The 18,245-nt window shown below is 37.6% G+C and overlaps 1 protein-coding gene across 3 annotated transcripts in view; it reads right to left on the bottom strand.

The window, feature by feature from the left end:
* The window catches only part of LOC124185845 (microtubule-associated protein tau), a 58,870-nt gene that overhangs the window by 13,229 nt on the left and 27,396 nt on the right, over nt 1-18,245 (bottom strand). Inside the window, exon 1 of one of the 3 annotated variants that reach the window (XM_046577142.1) lies at nt 253-389. The exons of the other annotated variants lie outside the window; for them this stretch is intronic. Within the exon in view, the coding sequence (XP_046433098.1) occupies nt 253-312 (60 nt within the window). The 5' untranslated portion in view covers nt 313-389. Of the gene's footprint in view, nt 1-252; nt 390-18,245 lie in introns of those variants that run through there. 3 annotated transcript variants of the gene reach the window in all.

Below are 18,245 nucleotides of genomic sequence, written 5' to 3'. Positions count from 1 at the left end.
CGTCGCCCTCTCAGTTCACCCTTGAATAGTTCTTATCTACAGGGTGTCTCGTAGTTTCATTTAAACCAACGATCATTAATCACAAGGCTCTTCGTACCGCTATTTAAATATGTATGTCAATCCGATTAAGAATCGATTCTGTGCATGTCGTCCCTAGAATTCATTTCGTTTTCTCTTTCCCTTCGTCGGATCTCACGATCAGTGCTCAAGTTTTTTCCAATAAGACTGTGAATAAACGTTCGTCCAGCTTACCATGGCTGCATTCTGATCCAAAGAATCGTGCGGAAAACGCGATGCCTCTTGAGAATCCATTTTCTTATTTCCTAACTAGATTCTGTATTCGTTTATTCAATTTTGCATTAGAGCACTGCGATACGTTGCTGGCAATAACCTGTTACGTACAACAGAAGTTATACAGTTGAAATTTCCACATTTTAACCATCCAAACATCGCATGTATTTATACTTCGTGACGACATCTATCCTACGGTAAGTGTGTTTGCTGCAACAGCTTGCGAGCACAAATTACTTCTAATCCTTCTAAAGCGGTTTATAAAATACTTCAAATTTTACAGGTGCAGCAGTTTGGTCGTTCAAACAATTTCTTACGTCGTACACGTAAATGCTCAAGTATATATATGATTACACATTTTGTGATACTTAAATTCTACACTTGTCGCGTGAAGTGATATGCGTTACGTAAATCAGGGTGTTCCAAAGCCTAAACATTGGTGGTTGGTGTAAACTTTGTCTACAGGCGAATATCTCTTAATCGGTTAGAGTTATGAAAATTCTATCTTCGCACTTTTTTATTCGGCGTGAAATTTCCAATAAGAATCTTTATTTGGATAGTTTATAAGTCAAGTTGTTGACGAGAAAAACAATTTCCAAAATTATCCGGTTTTTTTGTTTGTTGTCTCATTTAAATGGTAAAAGGAAAAAATAAAATAGGCGCTTCTGAATATCAATATTAAGAGATTTTGATGCGCGTTTGATAAGAAAAAGAAATCTTTTCTTTTGGAACACCCTAATAGTATACCTGCCTGTACAGGTATGTCTGAAGCTCCTTACTAATTTACAGTACCTGCTACGTACAGTGTGATAATAATAACAACGTGCGATTACCGGATGTATTGAATTATTTTCTCGACAAGTGGAAGAGTGGACGGCATTATACAAGGTCTGTAATACGCGTCGCACCTCGTCCTCGGGCTGCTTATAGACGTTCGTATGTGAATTCAAGATTTATTGTACAGATCACTATTTGAAATATTTTACTGCTGTAATATTTCAAGGATGGTTTTTTTTTCAAAACGGGTCTTATTTTTCTGTACAACTAAGGCCTGTCACTGAATCGAATGAAAATCATTTCAGATTACTTTTTGCGGTGGAAGATCAGCATTTTATCGATCGGAGATGTATCGCTGTTCGGGAGACTTTGCAGATTATTTATCGCATTAAAAAACATTTCGCTGATTCTTTTCACCGTAGCCAAGTAATTTTCCAATATTTTGACAAACTTGAAGGTGAATATTTTCAAATCATTTGTGATCACGTTGTAGACAATATATAATGTGTTAAAATTTTGATCACGATTTTGGTAATTTGTTGCAAGCACGATACTCGTTGCTGATTTTTCGAATGTTTTTCGTTTAAAAATCAACCAACAGTCTATACAATACGCAAAATATTCGTTTGGTGCACGTGCTGTGATATTCGTTAGCCATCAACGGTTTAGCGATACTTGTTTCACGATTTAACGCTACAGTGAATAATATGAAAGGGTCCTCGCTTATAAACCTTCTTCCCCTCCTTCTTTTCAACTGCATGGATTGTAATCGATATTTTCCTCGTTGTTAACACTCAAGTTTCGGAGAACACTCGATATTATACAAAATGTATACAACTTCCCTGAATCATAAGTACACGTGTACCGAAACACAAGAGCTTTACGAACGGGGCGAAGTAAGCTCAGGATCGATGGTAACGAAAAGTCTCGAATTGTCTTTGTACAGATTGAGACATTCGGTTCGATTCACTCGTAATATACCTATAGAATAGAATAAACCGAGTTGTACACTTTACATCTATGTAAAAGTTACACCTACATGCAAGACGACTGCGCAAATCCAATTCTACGCGTGAAAATAGCTTCATGGTTAATTCCTCCTCGCGATTAAACCCTTTCATGTCTCGTGCCAATAACATCATTTCTCGTCAGAACTCATTCGCCGTTTCACGTAGTATAGAATACGTGTATACCTATAAGTCCAGGTATATAAATACGTCTAAATCGTCCCGAAATTCCCTAAATTGTTCGGTTTAATTATCTAATCGCATGACTTTTCTAATTGAAATACCACAGCGTTTCAGTGCTAAAATCATCACACTTCTCCGGATTACCAAGCACAACTATAGCACCGGGTGCTTTTTCGTTTGTATCACTGCCTGCAGTTCCTTCGCGTGACAAACTTTACACCGTCTACTTGATTCGAAAACTGCTTGTATGCACGTTTGACGGTATTTGTCTATTGCTGTTTCCTTTGCTCGTTCTTTTCTTCTTTTTCTGTTTCATCAACGCAGTTTCAACCATGAAATATGTACGAAGTACGAAGTAAGATCGAACGCTTTCGCACGCAGCGAGCTTTTCCTCGTAAGCTCTACTTGCAACGTACGATGATTCACGATTCATTTCTTTCGTAGAAATTGTGCATATTCATCGCGTCCTCGGAACTCCTTCGTGCGTGTTTCTTGTATAACCTGGAGCCGTCAACCTCAGCCGACCTTCAGACTCTTCAGGTTCTTCGCACTCGCCTTATCGCAGGGTGTTCGTGTCCGTGGACGTGCATTTCTGTTCAATATATGTATACCATAAGTAGGTATAAAGACGCGGGCTCTGTATACTCATGGAATAATATATCATCTATGCAAAGTGTAGCGAAGTTACGGATCTATTTTTATACTGTTATTCTAATCTGAACTCGCTACGATATAGTTTTATTATTATAAAATACAAGCTGCGACGAGTGTTGCAGTCATTGAACATCGTCTAAAACGAAAGTTTCGTCGATTCTTTGCGCTGTTCACTCGGCGATCAATTCCTTGTACGATCATTACGCGGTATATTTGTCATTTGCCAAAAGGGACAGAACATTTTGCGAAATTAAAATAGCGTCTCTCTAGATATTGAATGAAAAATTTGGCAGCCATTTAGTGCGATGAGCAGAAATTTCAAACTTGGGTGATCTTCCCGATTGAATATACATTTAGATAAATTTCATTTGTTACAGTAACTAGAAAAATTCAGTAAAACAGGTATCGTTAAAAAAAACTGTTCGAATATTGTTGGAATTACGAAAAACGAGGTACGCCTAACCATTTTGCGCTATCGTCGATCCTTTTTTGGTAATTGCAACGCAAAATCAGTTTGTGAAGTTTACTCTACTTTTTTAGTTAAGTAAGCCTTTAACGTCAATTTATCGTTGCACAAGCATTAAATATTCGCAACAGTTACAAGAAAATATACCTGGTAACAGTGATCGTAATGAAAAAGAATAGTAACGGATACTAGACTTTCCGCTAATAGCTACAAAACTAATTCTCATTTTCTACCTAGAAACATACTTTTCGATTGTGGTAAAAAATGAAAATAGTTACGGACTGAGCGGTAACCGGAACTAAAAATTTCTCTCAGTGTACGCACACTGTTTTAAATTTTTTTTATTACTTCCAACGAAGCTTAGAAAATTTCTGGCCTCAAGAAAAACAAATTTTCACTGTAAACCAAAATTGCAATATTAAATTCTGCCTAAAGATCGACTTTCACGTTCTTCCAACCGCTTTGTAATCTTATTATCTGTTCAAACAGACCTAAAGATAGGCCAACGCCGATACACGGTTTCTTTACTTTGTAAGGATACAAAGTCCTTATTCGCACAGGATGCAATTGCGGGCGTTGCCGCGATGACGTTGATAAATTATTCATCGATTATTGATAGGTTACGCAGAAAAGATGAAACAGATGAACGATAATATCCTCGTTCAATAATACGAATGCATAAACGTAATCTCCCGTATCTCGAACCCTTATCCTTTCCAAACTAGGTCAACGATCCTGACATGCTAGAGATACATTTGTCGAACCTTAAGGACGGGCAGAAATTCTCATGCCGTATTATAACACTGTTTTTCCACTCGTGTTCACTCGATTTTCTCCCAACTCGCATTGTCGGCGAACGTTCGACTTCAAACGAAATCTACGATAATATCCAATGTCGGTTCAATTACGTCGTTATACTTGCATTGTAAGCGAATAACGGCGCGTCACACACTTCGGCAACATTTCACATCCATTCAAATACCCGTACCTACAACCTAAGTAAGTATATATTTCTGGTCAGCTTCCTACGCACGAATTAGTCCTTGGGGTAATAGAATCCTTTTTACAAATTGCATTTCAGTGGGTCGAGAAGTTGGCGACGGAAAGGGTGGGTCGGGGAATTTGCCGTGAGGGTGGAGCTCAGCGTTGAAGGTAGAGAACAGGATGTATTGATCGAAGTTCCCCAGCTTTTCTCGCTTCTCTACGCCATTGTACACGCATTTTTTTTTCACCACTTTTTGTACGCACTTTTCCCAGACACGATCCTCGGAGGATCCAATAGATCGTCGATCTTTGTCCTGTCATTGTGGCGTGTTGTCCGATATTTTTGCATACGTACGCTTTCGAAATTCGTTCCATAATGGTCATTGAATTTTCATTAAAAAATAAAAAAAAGTATTATAGGCTCAGGATGTGCACTGAGAGAAATTTTTAATTCCGGTTACCGCTCAGTCCTTAACTGTTTTCATTTTTTACCACAATCGAAAAATATGGTTCTAGGTAGAAAGTGAAAATCAGTTTTCTAGCTTTTACCAAAAAGTCTAGTATCCGTTACTATTCTTTCTCATTACGATCACTGTTGCTATGTTTTCTTGCAACTGTTGCGAAAATTTAATGCTCGTGCAACAATAAATTGACGTTAAAGCCTTATTTAACTAAAAAAAAGTAGAGTAAACCGAAGAAATTGATTTTGCGTTGCAATTACCAAAAAAAGATCGACAATAGCGCAAAATGGTTACGTATACCTCGTTATTCGTCATTCCAACAATATTTAAACAGTTTTCTCAACGATACCTGTTTTACTGAATTTTTCTAGTTACTGTAACAAATGACATTTTTCTCACTGTATTTCTCATAAAACATACGTCTTGATAGTCAAGAAAGAAATTTATCATTCGCCTTCCGTCTTTTACAGACTGTATCGCCGCAATGAATTTATAGTGTTTAATTAAGTTCCAGCTTGTTTTATGGCTTAGGAATATTTTTTTGGTGACCAATTAGTTGGTAATTAATCAAAGGGACCGTTTAGGAAAGCCGTATCTCTGCTCGAGTCAGTAATGCTTTTTAACGCCATTGACCGAAGGCCAAGACATTGGCCTGTGTTCAACGATTAACGAGGTTTCGACCTTCGTGCCGGGGTACCGAAAGTGAGAACCAATTTGATATTGGATTATTATCGCTAGCCAATCGTCTTCCATACGTTGTAAATTGAATTCGATTTTATTCAGTTACGCGTATATTAGATCGATCACTTTCCATTCCTTACAAATTCGAACAGAATTTTGACTCGTTACTTTACAACGCAGATTTTACAAAAATTTACATATTATTAACGCGTTGCTAGTTGCGATTTAATATTTCTTCCCAATTCATCTTCTCACTAAATTTCAATTTATATACATTCAAGCATCAATTTTATTACCAGAAATTTGACTTCGCTTAAATCATTGTTACATGCCAACTGATCGATGTGAAATAGATTGGCTCGTCAAATAAATTTTCCCCGCCTGAAAGTGAACCTTGGCACTATTGTACACAACGTATAAACTTACCGCGACCGTATCTTGTAGATTTTTTCAAGTCACGCCATCTCGAAAAATAGATGGCATCGTTTGTTCCTTACCAAGTTCCGCGACGAGAAAAGTTGTAAAATGGAACCAATAAATTTTCAATCGTTATCGTCTCGCTATTACTGCGCGAGTTTGCGGAACGAATTGAGAACTACGGAGCTGGAAGGGACCCAAAAAGTATATCCATGATGAGATACGAGAGGCCCCCTTTAATTTTTATCGCGGGACTTAGCACACGAAACGGTACTCCGTAGAAATTGAACTACTACATTTTCTTCGCATATTCTGTTTTTATCAAAGTACATCAGGCCAATATAGGCCAACGAATTAACGCGTAAGTTACGTTTTATTAGGGATACTTCCGCGTTTGATAATAATTTAATTATCGACCCGAGTGTTCGCTGGTATGAATTCCCCGAGACAAATGACATGGGAATTAGGTATATTGCCCAACCCGAAAAAGCACACGAGAAACCGAAGCATCCATTAGTAATTGGATATTTTTTAGTGCGCAGATCCTACGGAAACAGACCAGAAGTTTGGCGTTCACTCTTTGGGTTGGAAAAATATTTTCTTCCACTTCGCTAAAGCATCCTTTTTAACCCTAGTCACTGACACGGGGTCCAAGCCAAACCCAAGAACCGACTTTCACGTACAATTTTATCGTCAGCGTGCTTGAATCAGGGTTGTTTGTGAAAGTAAAATGAAGAATGATTGAAAAAACGTCGGGGTCTCAGAAGCCCCGCGTATTGTTTGACTTTTTTTGCTTCAAGAATTTCCCTTTCTGCTTAAAGAGTCTTTTGCCAAGACTAAGATCGGAGCTTATTTCTGAATTGTTAAATTTTGCTTGAAAATTTTGTTCTAGTCGTGACTGCACGTGTAACGTAACTTTGCGTACAGTAATAACGTTCCAAAGTTGGCTGTGGTTTGAGTAACCCCGTGTAAGTAATGCGGAAGTTTCCAGTAGGTGTAAGTGACTATGGTTAATAAAGATATTTGGAAGAAAAATCCTCGAAATTACATTTGAACTTACGTAAAATGCCTGCGCTTTGTCGAAACTTGCATTTAACGAAAGAATTATTTTACTTTCACTCCGACCTACTGTGTGTGGCACGTACGATAAAATAGTAGAAAAAAAGCTCTACTTTCGTAAGTTCAGGTTGCTGAACTGTTGGCTTATTGGAACGGCGGTAGCCCGAGAGAGAGAGAGAGAGAGGTAACTTTGTGAAATGGAAAAGGCCTGGCGCCATTTATCAAATAAGTAGGGAAAGTCACGAGGAACTGCAGCCAGCTTTGCATCTATGCACCTGTCAAGCCTTCGCAACGAGGTATGCATTGAAACAGGCGTGTGGAACTCGAACAAGCTGACACGAATGTCCGCTATAGTTATAGGATAAAACATAGCGCGTATCAGTTATCGGTCAATCCTGGCTTATCTACACTTCCTGGACACTAACCCATTTCCTCGTGGATACGCGATTCGTAATTCATTTTCACATCGGCTTGCTTAACCGCTCGTGCATCTGTTCTAATCGCGATTCTTTGTACTTGTGACAATTTTTGCATCAAAGTGCAGTAGACCAATTTCAATTATGTATTTTTTACACGGGGCGGGGTTGAAATTCCGAATTCGAAAAGTTACGAAAGCGTTAAGTTCCGAATTTTTTAATGGTGAAACTTGAAGTAAGGAAATCAAACTCTGACGAAACATCAAAGTTTCGAACGGTTACGAAATTGCGAAAATAAGGAAATTCAAAAAGTGATAGAAAATTTGCAGCTCTGTGAATTTCTGGCGCGATAAAATTTCACCAATTTGATCTTTAATTGTTTTGGATTTTCGATATTTTTATTTTCGGAATTCTGGGCATTCTGGTTTTCGGTTTTTCTTTTTTTTTACACCCACTTGTTGAGTAAGCTACGCGGTGTGAGGATATTTTAATCATTGGAATTTCATTCCATCGAAACTTTATTTTTCAGAATTTTGCTCTATCGGAACTTTGAATTTTCGGTACTTTGAGCCGTTGTGTTTCCGACCATTCGAAACTCGGTCGTTTCGTGAAAGTTTGATTTCTTTACTTTAAGTTTCACCTCCAAATAATTCGGAATCAAGCGCCTTCGGAATCTTTCAAATTCTCAACTTCAACTCCGCCTCTTTGACTGTTGGATGAAAAAAAAAGAATAATTCTACCGTACAGGAAAAAACCGGTTTAAAACATACCAAGAAATATAAACGAATAATTTATAATTAAAACCTTCAAAATTCTTAAACTCCGGTGATTTTGATCTTATTCAAATGATTTGTCGGTTCATATTTCTCATGTTTTTCCTCTTTTCCCAACGTCTCATTCAAACGTGCTGCCATAATTTATTCCGAACACGAAGCGATTCGTTTTTCTCTATAACAATTTCCAACGGTCGACTCGTAATATTTTTCCTTGCGACAAGTCAGGCTGATCAGTGTTTTGTAAAAATTGTTGTGCGTGCGGATTTTCAGGACTATATATTATCTGAATAAGACGGAATGTTTTGAGGTCCTGCGAAGGGTGGACAGCGGGTGGTGCAAGCGGCGATTGGCACTGCCTGCGGTAATGTTAGGTCAAAATCGATGCAGGCGACCCGGTATAAATACCTGTCTCCTTAAGGGAATGCCCTGATCGATTTCGACGCCGTCGTATTTATCTCCAAATATCGAAGTGCGCTTATCTCAAACGTGAAAAAGAGCCAAGGAGCCCCATTCTATACGCAATTCTCAACAAAAACGCTGCGACGCATTTTCATTTGACGCAGAATTAAAGAAACGGCATAAATTTCACGAACTCACTGTCACGGTTTTGTCGAATCGGTGCCATTTCTTTATTTCTGCGTCAAAATGAAAGTGAATTCAAGTGTGTTTCTTCACAATTGTCTATAGAGTCGAAATCGTCCAGGGCATCACCTTAAAGTCTTTACAACCCCGGGGGAATAAACGACACGAAATTTCTGGAGCAACGAACAACGAAATACTCCGAACTGTGAACTTGACTAAGGATTATTATTTTATTATATATCGTGCGCAGTCGAGTCCTACTCCCTGCCATGTTTAACGTTGCCTATCTGTGCCTACCTGCCCATCTTCTGGCTCATTATGTACACACCTACAAACCCGCCTATTTCTACATATTTTCTACATTACACACCCAACCGACTTATATATATATATATATATAACATGTATATAGGTGTGTGTATATATAATGTGTATGCCGGGGAAAAGATTCCACGTTAAATGTCCCGTGTAAAATGTTCGTTTATAGTCGAAAGACACGCTTTGCACGAATTATTTATTTATATATATATATGTGTGTGTGTGTATACTTTTTTTTTCTATGTTTATACGCTATCGTATAAACACATGTATTATAGCTGCGCAGCTTACTTTTCCTTCCACATTTTACGACTTGAAATTTTACGCCGGACGCCAATCTTCTTGCAATAATTTCATGTATATATATATACACACACACATACTTTTGAATATACACTCAATTTACATGAATTCGGTTATTTTTCAGTGTACTTAACATTGCCAAATCGTCGATTTGAATTGTATTTTTATCACGCCGAGTCACTGTCTATAGTGTAGTAACCGGAATATCATATCGTCGTTGAAATTCAATTTCTTTGTGCATTTAAGAGAAATTTTAAGTTCTCAATTAGTTTTCGCCTATATCGCGTTGGCCGGTTTTTATGCAGCAAATTTCTTTGTACTCCCAAGTAAAGTTTGGCGCTAAGCTTTGGACAATTTTGAATTCTAACGCTGGTGAAAACAAGTGTAGAATCGTAAGAACCAAAGCTTATACGAGTTTTAGTAATTGCAATACATGTTGTAATGATTTACTCGTTAGAATGAAATGTTAAAAAAATAAACAATTTGTATCTCAGAATAAACTTCTTTAAGGCCTATAAATATATTGCTACAAATTTGCTTTCATCGAGGAAAAGCAACAACCGTGTTCAGTGAACTTTGTGCTGGATCTCGAAACATGTTGAAAGTTGAATATTATTTTCTTATTATTTTATCGCTCAGAGGCTTAACGCCGTGCGTTTAAAGCGATGAGTAGGGATTGAATTCAAGGAGCGTATTTCCCAAGAGAGAAAATATCTCTCAAAAGTTTCCCACCCTAGAAATGGCCTCGGGGCAAGTTGCGAAATTTTTCCTCAAGATAAAATATTCATTACACTTAGGCTTGGTAGTCTTGAGTTTCGGGTGTGAGACGGGAGGCTGTGAAAAGTTATACGCTTCTTGAAAATCCATCATGTGTCAAAAGTGACAAGGGTCGCCGGCTAGTTTCGTCGAGCAAATCCTAGTTCACGAATAGGTCATACAATGCTTACAGTAAATTAACGACGCCAAGTCTCCGGACCTTGCACAAATGCAGATTTATTCACGCGTTTTGCGTGGCTATTGTAAAAAGTGATTCGCGACAAAAAAATTTACGAAATATTACGAATTTTCGTACAGCCAAGTCACGATTGCGGTTAATGTGTTAATCAGCTTCAGTTACCGCCGTGAATACGGTGTATGATTATAATCATGTAAGAGGTAATTACTTAGTCCCGTTTAATTAGGGCGAAATGCGAATGTCAACGCAGCTGAGCATTACGTTTGGAGAAAGAGCTTTTAAAAAAAAAGAAGAAGAAAGAAATTTAATTAAGTAAAGCTATTTGCAAATTAGGCGCAGAGGATGGGTGTGACTGGTCCTTACGTGTCAGCCAACGTGCGTCGAGATTTTTTAAACGAAACAAACCCCAATTTGTTGTTTGAATTTCATTGCACTTCTCCCGCCCTAACGCACCGACGACCTTCCATAGTGTGACATTCCTTCAAAAGTAGGTTATAATTATCATGCGCGGCATTTCACAATGCCAATTGTACCAACGTTGGACCCTCAATATTTTTGATTTTATTCAAGAGAATTTTTTTGCGGTTGTCCCAACTCCGAAACAGTACCTACACTCAATTTTTTCAGAGCTTTTCGAGAAGATTTGTATTACTTATGATTTTTAAAAACGGCTGCGGGTGAAAAATCAGAAAAACCAAAAATCAGAATGGTCAGAATTCCGAACATAAATATATCGAAAACTGACGATCACGAAAGAACAAAGTGGTGAATCTTCATTAAGCTAGAAATAATGGAAATAGAATATAATAGTATCGAAGCTAGAGATTATAGAACTTATAATACACAACTGGTGAAAATTTCGAAAGGCCGTTAGCGGAATGAGGCAAATGCCATTGCTCGCAAACCCAAAGAAATAACCTTCGGATGGATCATAAAGTAGAATTTTCATCTATTCGAATTCATAAATGCGAACGATCAAGAATCGGAATGGTTAGAACTCCGAGTAATAATCTCATAGAAGGCCCAGAATATAGAATTGCAGTGTATCAGAATCGTCAGAATGAAGAATCGTAATATATCAGAAGAGTCAGTAACTCATAACATATTAGGAGCCAAGAAATATAAGTTTATGATGTCAAAAGTCATATTCAATCTTTTAAAGAGACCAAAATATTGCAGAATTTGTTTGATTCGGTATATAAAACATTTTACAAGTCAAAATAGATGGGCTGAGTAGACTCGGAATGTGAAATTCTGGTAGCAAGCCATCTATACGGATGCTTTCGGAATACTGATCTTTCCGAATCGCACGATTCTGAATAATGACCCTTCTACATTCTGGATATCTGTTTTTCACCGTTTCTAGACGATGAAGTTCTAACTTTTACTTTTATAATATTCGGACATTTGAGAATATGAAACTTTCTACAAATTCGTTCTCTAGAATATTGACTCTATACATTATTAAATTCTGCATCTCTGAATTCTTGGATTAACATTTTCCGAAGTAAGTGATTTCGGATAATAGAGCCCTCTAATAAATACATTTTATCTAAACTGCAGCTTTTTATTGGGCACCATCCGGGACTAAAAATTTCTGATAGTATCTGTTCTCTCCTATTTGTTATTCATTCGGAATTCTGGACATTCTGATTTTACGGTGTTTCTGATTTTTTACCCCCCGGACTGTTACTCAAACATTTTCGTATACCAAATCGGATTTTTCCTATGGATAAAGAAATTGCAAATAACTAATCAGTTTAGAAACAAATTAGTTTTCAAAAAAGAGTAGAATTTGCAATTGCCGGCCCACTCTGGATTCAAGCTTGAAAAATTTAATACCTATCACAAGATTTCTGAGAATTTGTTCAGATTTTTTAATTACGGCACATGACACGTTCGTTATCAGAAACCACAAGTAATACAAATTTATTCAAAACAATCTACTGCTTTGGCGTTGGCACAATTGGATAAAATTTTTTGAACAAAATCAAAAATGGCGAGGATTCAACGCTGGTACACTTGGCGTGGAATGCTCCATATAGATTTTCAGGATGAAAATTTCGACCTGGCTGCAATTTGGATATATTATAATGTACACGAAGACGCGAAAATTCTATAACTTTTAGGAACTTAGACCTTACCGTTCATGATAAACACATTCACGAATTTTATCACGATTTCGATTTGAAGCTTCGTCTTCGGATTTTCATCACTGCTTGTCGTCGAAGCGAAACAAACACGACCTGTCGTAATTTTTTGTGAAAACAGGCCTGATATTTCCCAGTATGTAATCCATTTCAATGTAGATCCTCAGGAAATGGTTAGAAAAACGAAAATAAATAAAATAAAAAAATTAAAAAAATAATAAGTAAATACGTTGTCTTAATTTTATTCTGTAAAAAACTATACATTTTGAAGTATCAGATCTTGAGATTTTCAAAGAGGGGATTCAGAATGTGTTAAGAAAATTCGATTATCCATGGAATATTGATTATACCGATTTGATTGTGATCCCATTTTCATCCCACTATGAAATGAAAACAATTCATTTTGATTTCCTTCGCATATGAGGGACTGAAATTGTCAAAAAATCTGTTTTTTGGCAGCCCTGAGGATTCATCTTGAAACGGATTCGATATTTAAGAAAATTATACCTTTGGCACAAAAAAAAAAACTCGCTAGGTTCAATTCAGAAACTTGATAAAATTTATCAACCTGTTGGCTCAAAGCCCAAAAATTTGAGAATTTTTATATCTCAACGTACACTATGAAATATTTTCCATAAGCTGGTCGAAAATTAGTGAATTTATGACCGGTTTATGACCGTTTCACCTGCTCGGTTTGAAAAGAACAACGAGTGCCTTTTAGAAGGGAAAAATATGGTATACCAACGTATCCTCAACCGTTGCCATGCGTCGTTAATTTGACCTCCTAAAACCCAGTTTATGGTTCACTTGACCCAGAACATGACAAACGTGACTGTTTTCACACTTGGGATAAATTATCACCGGACGTTTTTTTTTTTTTTTAAATAAAAATATCTCACGCTATCTAAAACCGCCCCAAATCGCCTGCAAAACTAGCTGCCTCAAAAACTGAGGATTTTTGAAAACCGTCACTCGCAGAATTTACCAAGCAATTAGTTTTCACCTAATTCTGGTTTCGTTAATCGATGCCCATCGCAGTGTGCAACGTGAAATTAATCAAGGAGTTCCAAAGCGCGGTGCAAATCTATTTATGGATAGTTATACAGCAGGCGAACGACGGAAGTCGAGGGGTATAATTTGCATGTGTAATGCACGGCGTTCCGGAAGATCTTGGATAAAGTTGATTTTGACCTTAACAGATTGGCAAAGCAGAGATTCGATCAAGGTATGATTATTTCTGGTAAACTTGAATACAAGAATACAAGAAACAAGACCGAACTTATAGTGGGTGAATCGATCGAATTGAATAAGAATACGATGGTCGTATTGCACAAATATCAAGCGAACTGCGAATTTTGTTAGTATAAAAAAACTGCACAATGATGGAAGCGTGACGGATTCTATTTTTCTTCCCATTAGGCAGATACTTTTAATTGAAATAATAACGGGAATAAAGAAACACTCGATATTCTTCACCTTGTATGAAAGTGGTTCGCATCCACCTGAAAACCAATGTGACTCACACGTGTTATAATTAGTATCCTATCCTTGATCTCACCGGCATATAGACAAGAAAGCGCAGGCTGGTCTTGATCGATATTTAAAATGGCCGTAAAGCGTGTCTCGATAACATACGATTAAAATATTTTATGAAAATTCACCAGCTGTTTTCCCGCTGTGAAACAAAGATAAAAAAAAGGAGTAAGAATCCTCTCAGTTTCACCTAATTTTCAAAATAATTACCCACTCAACAGTGTTCACAATTTATATAATTAACATTTCTGAGTAATGATAGAAAATTTTTTTAACAATTCTTGTATGAAACAGGCGTTGCGATATATTTTATTTTTCAAGAAAAAATTAATGTATTCCCATAATTTTGCATAAATTCTTCCGATGTCTCAAGCAAGATTGCGAGATGAATTGTTCGCGTAAATTATCCGGATTTGTCGTTATGTTTTTGTGTAAAAATACTCGGACGAATATTTGTCGCAGATTTATAGGTTCGTTATACGCGTACATCGAATGCGCACATTTTGCGAATAAATATTTCTTCTCTATTTCTTTATAGCGTTGTTATCGTTAAAGTAGCGGAGTCTCCGGCACGTGAAAAACATCAACTCACGTCGGGTATCGTATAAAATATACTCGTCGAAACGTGCATACTTAAATCGCGTGAAACGCGGCAACGCCTAGCTTTTCAACGAAGGTGATATTACGGTATTCAAGGATCAAATCAACGCCAAGGTAGATGAATGAGTCCTTCGGAAATTCTAACGATACGTAGGATAAAATTTCCTCGGACAATTCGACTTTCAAACTTTATACACCAAAAACTTCGACAAGTTATTACGGTGTTTCTGACCGTCTCGAATCCGCGAGGTGGTTTCAAACGTCCAGTCAATCCTTAACTCGAGTCAAGGAACAGGACAAGGAGGTCGGGCCAAATGAAATATGCCATCGATTTATTCAAATGCCTAGCCAATAGTCATTATATTGGCCCGCTAGAGTTGAACTTGTGAGTCTCGCCGTCAAGGCGCCGAATGGCTAAATTGCAAAATCGTTTTGCCGGTTGAGAAAACTTGGGCACTAACATCTCTTGCCGAAAAATAATCGTCTAGCCTCAGAGTTCTGAGCATAGAATTTTTTAATAATTTTTCGCACTTTCCCTTGTGTTTCCTGTCATATCGTCAGAGTGATGAAATCCGATTTTCGATATCTTCGTTTCAATTCGTACGTTTTAGCATTTTTTTTTTTTCCACAGACAATAACAATTTTTCGAATGTAACAAATATCGCGATCAAATGTGCCGAAAGAATTATTTCGTTATTACAAATGAACGTGATTTCGTCCGTTAAACAACAATTGTTCTTCTGACCAGTTTCCTGTTGAAAATTAAATGACTTTTCTTCGAATCGAAGAAGTATTTAGAAAAGTGAACAAATCCCTTCTCCGTGTATATTCGTATGAATTTCATGTGCAGGTATATGTTATCGATCTTACTAAACTACGCAGCATATTTTCTAATAACCCAGAATTCAGAACCTGGACGATTGATTATCTTTATGTACGATTAGAATTCACGATTACGTTATAATGATTGAAGAAAAACGACAAAAAAAAAAAAAAAAATATCATTATTAGTCGGACAATATTAGTGTAATTCATTTTGTTTAAGATTTCACGATTCCGCAAGTCATATGAGAGACCTGGCTATAATTTTTTTATTTATTTATTTTTTTTTCTATTTTATTGTTTTCCATTTGACAAATATCGGTATAGCTACCTATTTATTACAGTGATTTATTTGTTAATTTATTTTTGCGGAGGGTGTCGGTTTATAAAGATAAGCTTTTGTTTTCAGGACCTAGTTTTGCACTGTTTACTGTGCAAGCGCGTGCGAATACATTGTAGTGATTTTCTAATGTGCAAAATTGAGTTGCACATGCGACTCATCGCTGGGTATTTAAAGCTACGTGTGATTAAATTTTATTTGCCAATTGTATTTCTACAAATTTCACGTATCCGTGCTGCGAGCTACGATTAGGTAAAAACTGACCGTCCTCGTGTGATTCGCCAAAAAAAATTTGAGTTTCATCCAAAACTACAGCCGCGAAAAACTGACCCAGGATCTATTAAATGAAAATGAATGATCGCGCATTAAGTATATTGAATAAAATAGCGAGAAAGTTGCTGCTTCACACGGTCGAAGATGGAAATTTTTCTTCAATAAGCATAATTTTTTTTTTTTCGACGTAATTGCGTAGTGAAAAAATCGCGAAACGAATGATGCGGTTAATTAACGGTGAAATGAACAATAGACAATTCTGAAAACGGTATCGAAACAAGTCTATTAAGAAACTCGTTTTCAATATCGCGAGAGTTACTGTATACACCTATATTTATAGCTCTGATAGCGATCGATTTTCGTCGCGCAACAAGCAACGGAAAAAATAAAAGCAATGAAAATCCGGGACTACGGAGTCTGTCGGATAATTGAAGAAGAGTATAAAAATGTTTCGCAAGTGCCTGCGACCATGGTGAAAGAAAAAAATTGCATTAATGAAAAACGGAGAAGAACTGTTTTTTCTTCGCTGCACAGTTATTTAGTCTAGAGAAATTTATTTGAAAAAAAAAAAATGGCACTCACTCGCCTCGTTTAATTTCTCCTCTTCAATTACCTGCGTTATCCGGGACGTTCCGCACCCTGAATACGAAACGGTTACGTCATTCCCAAAAGTAACTTGATTGATTCAAAGTCGGACAGTATTCAAGCTTACCTGCACACATTGGAAAGAAATTTATCGATATACACCCGTCTTCGTCCGACGGACGAGGATGAATTAACCGAGCCAAATAGTGCATGAGATCGCGGTTACACCGTAACATTCGCGTTTCCGGTCCTTTAAATCTATGCCTATAATCATCCGTCACGGAAAGACCCGTCAAAATTCGTTATCGAACGAGCGGCTAGTAACTGGGGCAACAAAATGCACGTTAGAATAAACACACGTAAATAAAAAACGGGGAACGAGTTTCCATCAACTTTGTTACGTTGAACGGTGTAAGACGAGGTTTTTTTTTTTCTTTTTTTATTTTCCTTTCCTTCTATTCGTAAATTTTCATTTTTCGAAAATTTCAATCGGGGTGCACCGTAAGAATAATCCCGACACGGACTTTCGTGGATCATATTCCGCGTCATTTTCCGTCAATCTCCAACACTGTCCGATTTTGAATTTCCGAATTGACCGCAGCGATCGTTTTTATTTCTTTTTTTTTTTTTTCTTTCTTTCTTTCTCGCGAATTTTGACATCACCGTTTCCGAGGGTGTAGAACGTGGCTCCGAATGATCGGGCTATTCGCGGATCCGGTTCTCCTCGACGAGGTGTCGTTTTACCTACTCGTGCCTCACGAGGCTTTCGCTCTTTCGGTCAGGGTGGAAACCGAGTTCTTCTTACCTTGGTGCACTGTTTAGTCCGTCAACGGGGGTGTCTGGACGGGCGACTGATTCCGGTGCGCTACCCTCGCGATTACTTCCACAGTCTCCGTAACTCCGTCCGTCTTTCCGTTCGTTCCGCTCATTCCGTTCGTTCCGTTCGTTTGCTCGTCCTATCGCTCTGCTCCTGCGCGTCTCGTCCAACCCAACCCGACCCAAACTACTCAATACCCCATGCTGAGGTACCTGCCGTGCAGCTAGGGTGCTCTCCGTCTATTCGGCTGATGGGAAAAACTGGCAGAGAAATCGAAAGGACTAGTCCTGGAATCTAGCAGGATGCTTATTTCGAAATTTGAGAAGCTTCACTCGGAATATTTTAATTTTTTCTGGTTTTTGGAACCCTCTATTTCGCTTTCGGGAGAAACTGGCAAGAAAATCGAACAGACTAGTCCTAGAATCTGACAGGCATCCCGTTCCAAAATCTGGGAAGTACCGAGAGAAACTTTATTTGTTCGGATTTCTAGAGTTCTCTATTTGGTTGATCGGTAAAAGTATCAGGAAAATCGAAAAGACTAGTCCTAGAATCTGGCAGGGTGTCCACTTCAAAATCTGGGAAGATGTACCGAGAAAATTTTGATTTCTTCTGGTTTCTAGAATTATCTTGGAGGCTGTACTGAAAAAAACTTTACTTGTTCTGATTTTTAGAATTTACTAGTAGAATGGCTATCGTTGATTAGACATGCGGTTGCTGCATACGAGTTACCATGATCAAAAAGAACAGCAACGTGAGCCGAATTTTTCGGTTATTGCTACAAAACTCACTTTCATT

Source organism: Neodiprion fabricii, chromosome 1 (genome assembly GCF_021155785.1).
Source record: "Neodiprion fabricii isolate iyNeoFabr1 chromosome 1, iyNeoFabr1.1, whole genome shotgun sequence".
Lineage (NCBI taxonomy): Eukaryota > Metazoa > Arthropoda > Insecta > Hymenoptera > Diprionidae > Neodiprion > Neodiprion fabricii.
This window is presented reverse-complemented; position numbering and strand designations above follow the sequence as displayed.